The sequence below is a fragment of the Sphaeramia orbicularis genome, chromosome 6, assembly GCF_902148855.1.
Source record: "Sphaeramia orbicularis chromosome 6, fSphaOr1.1, whole genome shotgun sequence".
NCBI classification, from domain to species: Eukaryota; Metazoa; Chordata; class Actinopteri; order Kurtiformes; family Apogonidae; genus Sphaeramia; species Sphaeramia orbicularis.
In genome coordinates, this window is record NC_043962.1 from 35402787 (window position 1) to 35418100 (window position 15314).

General features: G+C 36.7%; 1 protein-coding gene across 1 annotated transcript; it reads left to right on the forward strand.

Moving 5' to 3' along the window:
* The first annotated feature begins 1224 nt into the window (after nt 1–1224).
* On the forward strand, nt 1225–14326 carry ap4e1 (adaptor related protein complex 4 subunit epsilon 1). Its single transcript, XM_030136545.1, has 21 exons — nt 1225–1537; nt 2810–2881; nt 3000–3123; nt 3225–3298; nt 3379–3500; nt 3605–3764; nt 4241–4407; nt 4520–4593; nt 4677–4799; nt 4881–4990; nt 5073–5212; nt 5833–5945; nt 6051–6169; nt 6798–7100; nt 8139–8250; nt 8332–8470; nt 8561–8816; nt 10124–10627; nt 10711–10901; nt 10991–11151; nt 13438–14326. The coding sequence occupies exons 1-21, from the start codon at nt 1397–1399 to the stop codon at nt 13596–13598; spliced, it is 3366 nt and encodes a 1121-aa protein (XP_029992405.1). The 5' UTR covers nt 1225–1396; the 3' UTR covers nt 13599–14326.
* Nucleotides 14327–15314: the final 988 nt, after the last annotated feature.

Consider the following 15314-nt stretch of genomic DNA (forward strand, 5'->3'; position numbering starts at 1 on the left):
CTGTTTACACCACCTTGCTTCATTTAGTGTTCAGCTGTTTGCTGACAAAATATTACTTTTATCTTCCACTGGAACTGGGCAGCATAGGTAAAGAGCTGACACAACACGTGCACGAATACGTCACACAACCTTTATTCTACATCATCCATAAAGATGCATTTTGACAGATGTAGTGAACACTAGCCTCAGTAAGCTAACATTTGTTTATTTCAGGTTTAAGAATTGAAGAGCTTTACTTATCAACTTTATACAGTTCTTCTACCCTTTGTCATTATATGTGGCAGACTGACTGTGACTTACACACCTAATCAAAATTTTAAGACCAGTTGAAAAATTGCATGAATCTCCATTTTGCACTGTTGGACCTTAAGAAGTTTCTAAGTAGTGAGAGTAGAGTTCCAAAATGCAAAAAGAAGAAATGGGAGTGAGACAAAAAAAAAAAATTATTGCAATTTATTGAAAACAACAATTAAACTGAAATAGGCTGGTCATCAACAGATCAAAAGTTTAAGACCACAGCCTTTAAAAGCCAAAATCTATGCAAAAATGTGGATTCAACGTCATTTTCTATCAAATATTCACTCTGTCATGACCTCCTGATGGCAAAGGCAAAAAAGCTCTCTCTCTTTGAACTTGGTCAAATTGTCGAACTGCATAAGTAAGGCCTCTTGTAATGCGCCATTGCTCCTGAGGTTCAGACAGTGGATTCAAAATGACTGTCTTACTGTGTCCAACCTCAGCAGTGATGACGTGTTGCCAGAGGCCTTGCTTATGCAGCTCAACAATCTGACCACGTTCAACGAGAGAAAGCTTTTTTGCCTTTAACATCAGGAGGTCATGACAGTGTTAATACCTAACAGAAAATGACATTGAATCCACATTTTTGCACAGATTTTGGCTTTTAAAGGCTATGGTCTTAAACTTTTGATCGGCTGATGAACAGTCTATTTCAGTTTAACTGTTGTTTTCAATAAACTGCTTACAAAATTTTTTTTGGTCTCACTACCATTTCTTCTTTTTGCATTTTGAAACTCTACTTAGAACCTCCTTAAGATCCAACAGTGCAAAATGTAAATTCATGCAGTTTTTCAACTGGTCTTAAAATTTTGATCAGGAGTATATTTACTACAGAAGGATGAACACTACAAATTTTTAAATAACCTTCCACAAATACTCCCGGAAGTGATCAAACCTTCCGGAAGTGACGCAACGACACTGCTGAATCAAAACAATGGCCGAAATATTGCCTTGCATTTTACCTTCACTACTGTTTTTAAGTGTGTAATTCGTAACGCATTGTTTAGTGTCGGAAAGTCTTAGTAGAATGGACAGATGATTTAATAGCTGTAGTTTGTGACTGAGCTGCCAGCGGCCAGGCCCACCTTTCGCTGCCAAAATGAGTGATGTTGTGGAGAAAACACTGACAGCTCTGCCGAGCCTCCTGTCTTTAGACTCTCAGCCTGGATCCGCAAAACTGTCCTCCACCTCGAAACTGGGAAACCTCATTAGAGGAATCACGGAGTTAACGTCCAAACATGTAAGCATTTCCTATAAAACGTGGACTAGCAAAATAAAATTAGCCTTGTAGCGGGAGTTGTTAATATGCTTCAACGTTAGTTAGCTTGCTAAGCAGACTAAGCTAACTGTCAAAGGCTATGTTCAAGTACCGTTTGAAAAAACATATATAATATTACAGTTCACTTGCTGCCTCTACTGCTTTGTGATGGACGTACAACCTATTTTAGAAGTATTCAGACCATTTTCCTAAGAACTAATAACATAGAGTGAAAATACTCCGTTTGAAGTAAAGGATCTGTTCCTAAAACCTTACTTAAGCAAATGTAAGGCATTATAATCAGCGAAATGTATGAATAATAAAAATAGCCATTTTGCAGAAGGCGTTTTACTGCTGTGCATGTATAAGGTTGATGCCATTGAACTGCTTTTTGACCTGTTGGATTATTTACTCTATAAATTTATGCTATTCGATGTGCTGCCCTGTGAGAACTACAGTCGCAGAAAAAATTATTAGAACATCAAAAGTCATAAAAAAAAAAAAGGTTATGCAGTCAAGTACTAACTCCTGTGTGTATCATGTGACTAAAACAGACAGAAAAGAAAACATGGAATGCCTAAAAGCACTGTTTTTGGCAGTACAATGCCATAGCTATTGATGTAAGAACGTAAGTGATTTTGGTTATTATCAAGAAAACATGGAAAATGACCAGATATCAGCTCTTAAATTAAACTCTTATGAGCTATTTTTGTTGTTATCATTATATTTGTCCAAACAAATGTGCCTATAGTTGTACCAGGCATTAAAATGAACAAGAAATTGAAGAAAACAGAGGGTGGTCTAATATTTTTTTCCACGACTGTATGTGTATTCTCAGGACAGCACACAGCTTTCATGATGAGAAAAATTATTTTTTTCTGCTTCAGGAGGAGAATTGCAAACCCACCTCTTAAAACAAAACTTTATCCCTGCTTATCACAATCATTCAAAACCCACACATTTGAAGATATGTGGGATTCACTGAACAGGGAGGGAATTAATTGTCTCAAAATTAGCTAAGGAAAATGCACATTGTTTATCTTTACAATCTAGAGGAACAGAGGAATGCAGTTACTTTACATAGTGTTCAGAGACTATAGTAATTGTAGTTTTTTCAGTTTAATTTTCATTTCAGTTCAATATACATCAATTTTTCTTCATTCTAAAATGCACAATTTTAGTTCTAGCAGAGAATGACATTTCCCCACATACAGTGATTCTGTTTAATTTTCTTTTATGTTGTTTTCTCTTCAGGAAGAAGAGAAACTTATACAACGTGAGCTAACATCAATCAAAGATCAAGTGTCTTCCCCAAACACCTCCATGGTACAGTTCCCCTGTTACATTGGTTTTGTAAAAGAATCAGTCTAATTAAACAGGCACAGTGATACTTACATGTACTGATATGTGCTTGGTGCGTTCCTTGTGTCATGATCTGTTTCAGAGGCAGATGAAGGAGCTGATGGTGAGAGCAATCTACTGTGAAATGCTGGGCTATGAGGCTTCATTCAGCTATATTCATGCCATCAAACTGGCTCAACAAGGCAGTGTTTTGGATAAAAGAGTTGGTATGTTTTTTTTATAACTGTCTGAAAATCTTTAATAAGCTCTTTAGTGTCATTTCATACACCTTCCTTGTTCAAAAATTAACTAGTGTGTTACTTTTCAGGTTATCTGGCTGTGTCACTGTTTCTGAATGAAAGTCATGAGCTACTGCTTCTCCTTGTCAACACTGTACTGAAGGTCTGTTTAAGCTTTTTACTGTATTTTCCATTTTGAATCTAATTAAGTAGAATCAGCGTTGATGTGTTGTGTATTTACAGGATCTTCAGAGTACTAACCTTATTGAGGTGTGTATGGCTCTGACTGTTGTCAGTCAGATGTTTCCCAAAGACATGATCCCTGCAATCCTTCCTCTAGTTGAGGACAAACTCAATCATCCAAAGTAAGTAACAAGTCTATCTACATGTTTATTTATTTATCCTGATTATGAGAAAAACACTGTTTGAGTGTTCGCATTTATAGTAGTTGCTTGTGACATTTTTGTAGAGAAATAATACGACGAAAAGCTGTTTTGGCCCTGTACAAATTCTACCTGATAGCACCAAATCAAGTTCAGCACATCCACAACAAGTTTCGCAAAGCTTTGTGTGACAAGGATCCTGGTGTTATGACAGCCTCGCTACACATTTACTTACAGCTGATCAAGGTAATTTATTTTTCTTAATGCTGTGGGAAAGAAAAAAAAATTATTGTGAATTTGTTGTAATGTTATTGTTAAGTATTTGATCTATTTTATTCTATAATTTTTTTCTTCTCATTTTTCCCTATGTTGTATAATTTAATTTATTTCATTTAGTTCTGTCATCTTTCAACATCATATTATATATTGTTGCAATTTTTTGTTTTGTGAAATTGAATATATTATTTCTGTGTTATATTATATATATATATATATATATATATATATATATATATATATATATATATATATATATATATACTGTATATATATATATATATATATATATATATATATATATATATATATATATATATATATATTCTCAGAGGTGCTATATAAATTAAGTTGAACTGAGTTGTTGATTGTAAAGATGTCAACATTAGCGTTGGCACAAAAGTTGGTATAATGAAGTCCAGTCACGTGATTTTCTTGTTTTGCAGGAGAATTCAGAAGGCTATAAAGACCTGACGGCGAGTTTTGTCACCATATTGAAGCAGGTGGTTGGAGGAAAACTGCCCATGGACTTTAACTATCACAGTGTTCCTGCTCCCTGGCTGCAGATTCAGCTTCTCAGAATACTGTCATTACTTGGGAAAAATGACCAGAGGTAATTATTATTTGTTTGGGCCCCTGATAAGGTGCATCTCATTGTATCATGTGGCTTTACTTTCTATCCAGATTGAAAATAGATTTGTTAGAGACTGCTTTTCATTTGACAGCACAAGTGAAATCATGTATGAAGTCCTCGATGAGTCGTTAAGAAGAGCAGAGATGAACCATAATATCACCTATGGTATGTTCACTGTAAAATTACATTTAGGAACTGTCCTCCTTTGAAAAGCCTTTTTATGTACACTGTGTATTTATCTTTTTCAGCCATATTATATGAGTGTGTGAAATGCATTTACACAATTCAGCCTAAATCTGAACTATTGGAGAAGGCTGCAAAGTGTATTGGAAATTTTGTTCTGTCACCGAAGATTAACCTCAAATATCTAGGTAAGATTCAATTGATATAAAAGTCTGTGGACAAATAAGGTTTCATATCTAAATTGTTTTATTTATTTGGTTTCAATGTAGGCTTAAAGGCCCTCACATACGTGGTCCAGCAGGATCCTAAACTGGCCCTGCAGCATCAAATGACCATCATAGAATGTCTGGATCACCCTGATCTCATCATCAAGCGTGAGGTGAGGCAGATTCTGGTGTATTCTGGATTTCAGTGTTGTTGATGATTCATGGTGATATGTGGGTTTGTCTTCTTCCTTAAAGACACTGGAGTTGCTCTTTCGGATCACTAACGGCCAAAATGTCACAGTCATTGTTGAGAAGATGCTGGATTTTTTGCGCATCAGCAAAGATGACTACACAACTATTGACTTGGTTGGAAAGGTGGCAGAACTGGCAGAAAAATATCCTTTTGAAGTGTTTAAAATCTGTCCTGGTGACATAATTGAGTGGTTGGTTCCTTCGTTTTGGGGCCAAAGTACAAATATAGCTGCAGGGGTCATATGTTGCTTAATGTTCTTTTATACTAGAAACAGAATAATAAAGGTATGATATGTAATATATTATTGTAGATGTATAATGCATATATATCAGCCACTTATAAAATCCAAAGTAGACTCTTTTTGTTTTGTTGATTCAAGAAACTCATCCCCTACATCTTAATGCTAAATCCAGATCCTACTGCAAATGTTATCTTTCAAAATACAGTAATTATAACTTATCTTGTACCTCTCAAAACTATCATTACAAAATGCTTCACAAACAAGGACAAACAGCACGACTGAAGAGTCAAATGTGTAGGAATAAATAAAACGACTAAAAGCAAAATTAAAGTAGCAGATATTTGACTTCCGTGTTTTTGCACTAAAGCCACTGGAGATGTACAAAGTATATTAAATTAATGACAACATGTATATTTGTTTTGGGTTTTCATCAGTCACATTCATTGATGAATTATCATGATGTTATATTTTTATACTCTGTCATTTCAGTGTTTTTTTTTTTTTCCTATAACAAATTATACATATGCTCCTGACAATGAATGGTTCATTGAGACCATGAACACAGTGTTTTCACTGGGTGGAGACATGATGCAGCCTGACATCCCAAACAGTTTCCTTAAGCTGCTTTCTGAGGGTGAGACAACCAAACACTCCTCCTGTGCTGTGATAGTCGAGATCAGTTCAGCAATGTGATACTAATATTGATTGTGTGAATGTTGATTTGTCACTAATGGCCTAGGGTTTGACAGCGATGAGGAGGACAGGAAGTTACGGCTCTTTGCTGTAGATTCATATGTTTCTCTGCTTCAAAGTGAACCCAACAAACTGCCCCAGCGCTTCCTTCAAGTCATCAGCTGGGTGAGCACTTTTGCCTTGGTTTTCTAACAAAAAGAAAAAGAGGTTTCATCAAGAATTTAGCCACTGCAACAGTAAATTATAAAAGTAAAAAAAAGTGAAAAATATAGATTTTTTAAAGACTCACTGAGAAACAGTATCAGATCATGGAGAAACTCTCAGGCAGCTCTGACTAAAGACTGAAGTGTGATTTGGCAGTTGCATTAAGAGAGTTTAAAACAACTGATTGCCTGAATCCAGAATGTAATTTCTTCCACTAGGTGTCTCTCAGTCAAAACAATAACCTTGTGTCCTGTTATGCTTAGTGACACATATTCACGTCATGAAGAGGATATGATGCTTTTAACAGGTGCCTAAATGAAATATGTCAATAAATTCAGTAAAATTGCAGATTCTTCTGTTTTTGAAAGTTATTTGATACAGTACACAAGTCTCTGATAGTGGCTTAGTCATTTTTAGATGCAGAAATGTTGCACATAATAACTTTAAGTAGGATGAAAACTTCCTCTCCGCATGTATGACAACAGTGTACCGTCTTTACCTGACTTTAAAGCATCATTCCACATTAATGTCCATCTCTGCTTGGTATGTTTAAGTCACTGAAGTCTCTCTCCTTCTCTTACTTGAACAGGTCCTTGGTGAATATTCCCATTTGAGTGCAGAACTTGAACCAGCCACAGTTATGACACTTCTGTCTAAGCTGCTGGACCTGAAGCACACGAGCAGTGAAACCAAGAGCTGGGTCCTCATGGCCATGACAAAGCTCTGTGAAGGAGGGGTCGCTATCTCTGTGGCCCAGGACATTTATGAAACACACAGTAGCTCCATGGACACGGTGCTGAGACAGAGGGCACAGGAGCTGCAGCACCTGAGCCAAGACTCTGAGCTGCGAGGCAGGGTGTTGCCACGAGATGCCGGACTGATGCCTCTGGAGGTAAAACTGAAGCCAGGGCCACGTATCAGTCATTATGTTTAACAATGTATTTTGAGTGAAATGAGATGATAAACTAATAACAACAAAATATTTAATAACATAATTAATTTATTTTCAAATACCTGCTGCTGTTGAGACTTGTCATCTATAATTGTTGTAAAAATAATTTTTTTAAAAACCGCAGTAGATGATGTAACTTAATATTTCTTCGTTAGCGCAGTAACCTCTAATTATCTGATTGCTGGGATAATAAAACATGCTTTTGCTTGTCGTCAATGAATCAGATTTGTTTTGAATAATGGCAGTATCAGGTTTAAATAATGGGGATCATTATTTCAACCTAAAGAGAAGATGTTGTAGCATGTCTGCAGTTATCTGATGGGTGGGGCTCAACACAGAATTGACCTGACAAACAGTATACTGAATAGAAACATCTCCTGCTTGATAACTGTTTAATGTAGTAATTGTGTTCAGTTTTGATGCTGTCTTTTGTGACAAAGTAACGGTTAATAAAGCCACAACTGGTGATTACAGATTGAAGTTCGCACAGACCCTCAAGAGTTGAAATTTTTGTCACTTTTATTAAAGTTATATAAAACATACTATAAATCTTTTATACACACGGTGTGTGTTTAAAATTTGTAAGTGGTCATAAGTATAAAAGGTAAAAAAATATTTTCAAATATAAGGTGGTGACACTAACAGCACACTTTACACAACAAGCATCCAATGACATTGTTTCCATTATGATTTGGTGTAAAATCCACTCATTAGTCTGCAATGTAACACTGAATAATGATGCATGTAACTGCAAAATGCATTCAGACATAAATACCAGAAACAAAAATGTACATGTAATTTTAGATAAAGTAACACCTATTGGACAGAAGCAGCCATTCTCAAAAGACAAACAAAAGTCCAGTTTCAATGAAAAAAACCCCACAGATTAAAGATTAGATATGTCCCGCTGTACTTTTCCCAATTCTTTCTTCTCTACCCTAAAGCAGAGTTTAAACCTGTAACTGTGTGGGTTTCCAGGTGGATTCCTCTCTGTCATTTCTGGATGGATTTGTGTCAGAGGCGTTGGCTGCTGGTGCTGCTCCATACAAGCCTCCACATCAGCGCCAAGAGGAGCTGGCTCAAGCAAAAGGTAAAATGTTTAAATGTAGTCATGCTGTGGCACATCTGGCACGAACATGTTTTGATTTGTTCTGACTGCTGTTTGTTTCAGCTCTGAGCCTTGAGCCATACAGCCTTTCCCTGCCCATCAGCATGTCATCCTGCAGCATCGCTGACAGGCAGTCACCTACGCTGATGTCCATGAGCTCTGGTCTGTCAGGAGATAGCACCGACCTCTCACATAAAGGAGGGTACGTTAAGACAACATGCTGCTTTTACTGGCAGGTGCATATTTAAGTGTGGCTGTTTTGGACACACTGGGTATTTTGTTGTTGTTTCAGCTCTACAACCTTAAAGCTGGATGGAGTGAAGAGGGTCTGGGGGAGGGAGGGGTATTTAGCACAGAGGGAACCTGTTGAGGAAACTGCTCAGGTGGAGGTTCCCAGTCCACTCCGTTCACCCAGCCAACAGGCAGAGGCTGACAGCACTCAAAGCCAGACGCCCACTCCCACAGTGACCCCTGAACTCGAGCAAGACAAACAGCAGCTGGCGTCTTCCCTGTTTGTCGGCCTCGGTTCCCAAAGTTCTGTGTGTCTGGTGAGTTAAGCTGCATCTGTTTGAGTCAGGGCTGCACTACATAAAGAAAAGACACAGGGACCCTGTTTACATGAGGTTTCATAATATGACATGGGCGATCACATCACAAGTGGATGCCACCAAATACAAGCTTCAGCATCAACTAAGAGGAGGGGTGCGTTTGATCATATATCTTTTGTGGCGTAAAGGTGTCTTGTTGCATCTGTGACAAGAATCCAACCAATAGAAATTAAAATATGTCATCAGTGCAGGTTCCAATGTATTGGTGACAATGTACCTAGACTTATCATCTGCAAATCACAGTAGTTTGAATGGCCCATGTATGTGAGCTAGTCCTTGAAACAGTTTTGTTTTCTTAGCTAAACCACACAAAATAAATCAGAAAATATATCAGGCAGGACATGACTCACAACACAGCCTTTGGACTGTGCCCTCTCCCCTTGTTGAAATAGAGCACCACCACACACATATTTCCTTTATGAATTATCTTGCTGGGTGTCGAATAATCAGTGTACAGGAGTGAAACTAGAAAAACATCTGCACATGAGTGTAGCCATGATATTTCAAGCACTATTGTTTTTCTTTAAAACAAAGTCAAGCAAAACAAGTTCTTCAAGTCTTTTGAAGAGCAACAGTGAGGAAGAGGATTAGGGCCACTGGAAAAAAAAAGATTAAGGTCCAATATATTTTTTAATATATTTTTAAAGTAATTATTCTGAGATTAAAGTCAGAATTCAGACTTTTTTTCCTCAGAATTCTGACTTTAATCTTAGAACAACAATAATAAAAAAAAATTTAAAACAGTCAGAATTCTGAGAAAAATGTCAGAATTCTGATATTAAAGTTAGAATTCTGACTTTTTTCTTAGAATAATAATAAAAAAATATATTGGACCTTAATTGTTTTTTTTTCCAGTGGTTCTAACCCTCTTCTGTACAACAGTGTTCAAAATGTCATGGCGGAAATAAACCCTAATATCAGAGCAATGCTGTTGTGGCAGTTAACAAAAATGAATTATTCTTGCTTGTTTGATGCATTTGTCCTTCTACCAGAAATCTCAGAGCTAGTGTTCAACTGGAGATGTAATAGACACAGGTGTGTATTGGTCATCCACCTGCTTTTCCAAACCAGGTGTAAACAGTGTCAGTATTTTGTGAAAGCTCAGTTGCTGCTTAATTTTAGAAAAGTGATATTAATCTAGATTTGTACTGGTTAAAATATTGGCCACTGAAGACATTTCTGCAGTTAAATTTTGAAACAGATTAACCTGTGTGTGTTTTTCCAACTTAAATTTTGTCTTCCAATAGATGGGAAAATCTGACCCAACACCACAGAGATTCAGAAGAAAAGCCCAAGGTCGGGCCTCGTCCTCAGGTGCCAGTGAGAAAACACCCACCTCCCTTGGCTCCACACCCAGCCCTGTAGATAACTTACTTTGTAACAGCCTATTGGACTCAAACCTCGTTTCCGAACCAACCAACCAGACTCCTCAAGCATCTCAGAGCCTCGATACTACCAATGGAAACTGTCACGAAGAGTTAACTGATGTAAAGGAAAATAACCCCTCTCTCATCCACAATAATGAAGAACCAGACAAACCTAAAGATTTGTGTCTCAGTTCACATCTTCCCACAGAACTCTCTGGACTCTCCCACTCAGAAATCACTCCTCTGTGCTCTAACCAAAGTGTGAATCTGTCAGCCTGTCATGTACAGAAAGAGGACTCTTTACAGTTAGTCATTTTCATTTTCAACTCCTCTGACTCTGCCCTTCAGCAGATGCAGCTTCAGGTTGACTCTGGGGAACTGAAGGTAAATTATTGTGTCATAAATTAATGATGCTGTACATTATTGTAATTATTCCATCGCACTAATGGCTGTCCTTTATTTTGTAGCTATCTTTAATAACTGACAGTCCAGTAGAGGAGGTGAGAAGCCACAGTGTAGCAGTGTGTCACTATTCTGTGACTGTGAAGAGGCCTTCAGTTCATGTGGAAGTTCTCGGGATGCTGTCCTACCAGCTGCCCGGTGGAACTCCTCAGACAATTCAATTCTCACACAAACTCCCACTAACCACCTTCATCAGGTGAAGTGTTTTCTGCTTTGCTAGTGTACAAGAGAATGAGAACTTAAACCTTGAACTTTAACTTATTTTCTTTTTGTGTGTTCGCTCAGACCGCTGACATTGTCAACAGAAGAGTACGGGTCGATGTGGTTGGCTTTTTCTCAGGACACGAAACAGAACCTGACGCTGATCAATGATGACCAAGACCCTCTTACAACCACGCTGAATGTCCTGAAGAAGAAACTTCAGCTTCATGTTGTGGAAATCATAGGTGAATGCACATTTATTTATTCATGCTGTGACTCCGTTGTGCCATTAATCTGGAAATGAATAAGTAATCATTACACAAGCATACTTTTGATGTTCATGAGCTGCTCTATATTTGTACAACGGAGTCTGCATGATGCGGACAAAGTGTTAAAATATACATTGAAGTTGACCTTGTTCTGCCAAATATGTTTATGCATTAGCTTTTCACCTCAGAATTTAATCTCATCTCAGAGTATATTCAACTATAAGCCACATTTACAGTGTATTCACACAACTTGAACAAACGGATGACAACAATAGAAAGGCAATTCAATAAACTGGAAAACCTAAGGAATAATTTAAGGTTTCACAAAGGTGGTAAAAACAACAGATGCCAAGTTGGTAAAACAATAAAACCATTAATAATAAATTAAGCAATAGAATATATGCTTTGAGGATAAAAATGAAACAAGTTAAGATTTTCCCGACTGCAGGTCCTCAATAAATAAAGCTGGATTTTAACACCTCAGTAAAAACAGCCAGGACCTGTGACATTGTGTTGTATAGGAGCTTGTTTTAAAAGGTCACATGAAATAAATGATCACAAAGAGTCTCATAAATAAATGAAATCTAGAGTGTGTCACAGCTTAGGTAGGACCACCCAACTTTATATAACCGATAATAAATCCTATCAGTGCATGGTAATAAATAATTCAGTGACTCTAGTGTTGCAGCTGAAGCACACATATTGTATAAAATGTCACTATAATCCTAAAATAATGGAAGAGTTGCTTCAAAAACACCCTTCTCCAATTCTCCAGTTGTTTGAATAAAAGAATCCAGTATCCTCATAATTTACCCCTAATTTAATCTCACCAATTCAGACACATGATATTTCAATTACTTTACGATAAGGTTTCCCTTCATTTTTTGATCATGGCGAATGTTGAGTACCTCTTAAAGGCCTAGAAATATTTTTGTGGCAACGTCTACATTAATTTTTCCTCTACATATAGTCTTAAGTTATTTAGCACCTTTTATTATAATATTATCCTTTGCATTTAGCAGTGAAAATTAGTTATTTTTTTATATGTAATTTACTGATCATGTAGATGTTGATAAAAGCTCAGAGTAAATTCAAAGGTTATCGTATCAAAATGGAGAAAGAGTGATTTTTTTCAGTTAAACATGTTATATACAGGGTTCGTATGGGTGCTTGAAATTCTTGAAAATGCTTGAATTTCAATGTTGCATTTTCAAAGTCTGAAAAGTGCTTGAATTTCAGTTTAAATGCTTGAAAGCACTTGCAATTATGTGATTTATTTATTTTTAATATTAGCTCAAGCCAAAGTTACTTACAGAGAGGTGATACAATTTGAAAAATAGAACTTTATGTCAAAAAAGAAAATTACTAGGTGTTCTCAGGTCGACTAAAGGTAAATTGTTATCTAATTTTTGTCTCGGTGCGAGTGTGTCTGAAGAATGCCAAGTGGCTTCCCCTTTTTTGGATAAAACTTTGTGTTCTCTGTAAATTAATAAAACTTTTTGCTATTATGAAATATAATTTTAGATGTTTTTTAGCATAATACGGTCTACATTGTGATAAAAAGTGACAAAATTAATTATGAGTATATGTATCCCTGTGGATATGTATTTTACCCCAGCGATAAGCGATTTTGAAAAAGATCCTTGAAAGTGCTTGAAAAGTGCTTGAATTTGACCTTCGAAAAATGTGTATGAACCCTGTATATATTATACATGAACTGAGCATAAAAATAAATGTCTACAATCACTGTCATTTGTTAATTACATGGGTTTTATTGGTGAGTCAATGTTGCAGAAGATGGTGGTGTTTCCACATTCACTATGGAGCTTCTGAATGTCCAAATATGTTGTATCTGATGTTGCTGAGAATCTGCGAAACTGCATTTTACCTTAATTTATTTAAATGTAATGACAGGATTCAGAAGTTTTAAAACATTTTAGATGAAATGCCTTTGGTCGCTGGTAGGTTTTTAGGTCTTCATCGGTTATTTATGCTGTATTTATGACTAACAGTAACTAAGTGATACCAAAGGTAAAATATAAATAATTTAATAGGTTTATCAAAATTATCTAAAAGAAATTTTATTAACTACGAATGCTTTCAGATTTGAAAGGATTTAAATACCATTCATTTTAATTTTGTTCACATTTGTCAGGTCAAATTCTAGAATAAAATACCTAAAATTCATATGAATCATACATAAAACTGACTGCAGAGCCCTAGTGGTGTGCTGTGGGGTAACTGTAGTAACTGTCTTCACAGGTGTGGAAGGTATCGTGGCATGCCAGCTGGTCCAGGATCAGCCATGTCTGATGCACTGTCGTGTGCACGCCGGCACGCTGGCTGTGTGGCTGCGCTCTCCAGTTCCTGACCTGCCTGATTGCCTGTTATACCACTGTCAGAGGGCTTTACAGGAGCACTGATACCCACATACAACACCTCCACCTGCTCCACAACGACCTGACTGACTCAAGCACTGCAGAAGAAGACATGGATAGTGGTGGGCAGAGTAGAGAAGGCAACAGAGCAGTCCTTCATCACGTTTTACTTTGCAGGATTTGGTTTTATGTCCATATATTGTTGATTTTTAAGTCAAATTGTTCAGACATTTTGAAGGTTTACAGTTTACTATGCGTAATGGTGTGGTAATAACCTCAGGGCCTAAAGGTTGTATGGTTCTGTGGAAGTTTGATATTTCAGAATAACTTAAACAAATATGTCTTAAAGGAATGAAATGGAATTATGACTTTTGGAGCTTTGCATTTTGATGAATTTAATACTTTGTATGATTTAATCTGAGAGCAGAAAAACATGAATCTACACATTTTGTTCCAGTTAATAGTCATGTGTGTTCCACTACAACACCTCCACTGACACAACTAGACCACCGTCATCCTCATCTACTGTAGTTTTTTTGGTTCTCTTTTTCACTGAAGCACTGCCGTGACAGCAAACCCCATTTTGAGTTAAATGTTTAGACAAGGGTTAACATCTTAAAATTATCAACTGATCCCATCTTACGTTTGTTTTCTTTAAATCATCCAAATTGATGATCAGTTGATATTACAAGCAAACATAATTTAACATTGTGTACCCAGTGTGTGACTTGCATTGGTTCATTTGTGTCTGATTTCACACATTTGGTAGATTTTTTTAAAATTTATTACCTCCGCCAAGGAGGTTATGTTTTTGCCAGGGTTTGTTTGTTTGTTTGTTTGTCTTTTTGTTTGTTTGTTTGTCTGTCCGTTAGTGTGCAACATAACTCAAAAAGTTATGGACAGATTTGGATGAAATTTTCAGGGTTTGTTGGAAATGGGATAAGGAAGAAATGATTAAATTTTGGTGGTGATCGGGGGTGGGGGGGCACTGATCAGCCTTGGCGGAGGTCTGCGCTCTCCGAGTGCTTCTAGTTTTGTAGTGCTATTACGGTACCACCCAGCACCTGCTCAAAGACATGAAGCAATAAGTTCATTTTTGCACCATTTTAGCTACTTTACCTTTTATTTGAACAAGAACAAGCATTTACAGATAGGGATGAGAAACTGTTTTTCTGCAAGTATTGTTGCAAGGATCACATTATGCTAACATTAATCTAACTCCACCACCACTTAACTCCACTTTTATCTGTGATGGGAATATTTTCTCTTTATACATGTCTTTATACATGTCTTAAACAAAGCATTGAAGGTGTTTCTCTGAGATGTCCATTTATCATTGTCATGCAGACTTTATTTCATGTACTACAGGTGCTGCTTCTGTGTAATATGATTATCTATGCACTCATGTTTTTGGTTGGTCAGTTTGGTCGGAGGTGGAATTTTAGTGTTTTTCAATTACTATATTTTTGTATCAATGCAGTATTGAACAAACATATTTATTGGATTTATATTCTTACAGAAAATATTTTTATTAATTTCATTTAAAGAAAGGTAAATCATTGTGCTTCATGTACTGTTTAATAGCGCTGTGCCAGATTTGGTTTTCAGTTTGTCCAACTTGTCAGAGCCTGTTTTGTTTCTTTCAACTTGAAGGAAGTGTTTTTTTTCTCCATTGCCTGTGCCCTGAGTGGAAGCACAGCGTGAAGCTTATGACATCCATAAAACTTCACTTTAACCCAGCGCCTTATGTTCTAACACTGA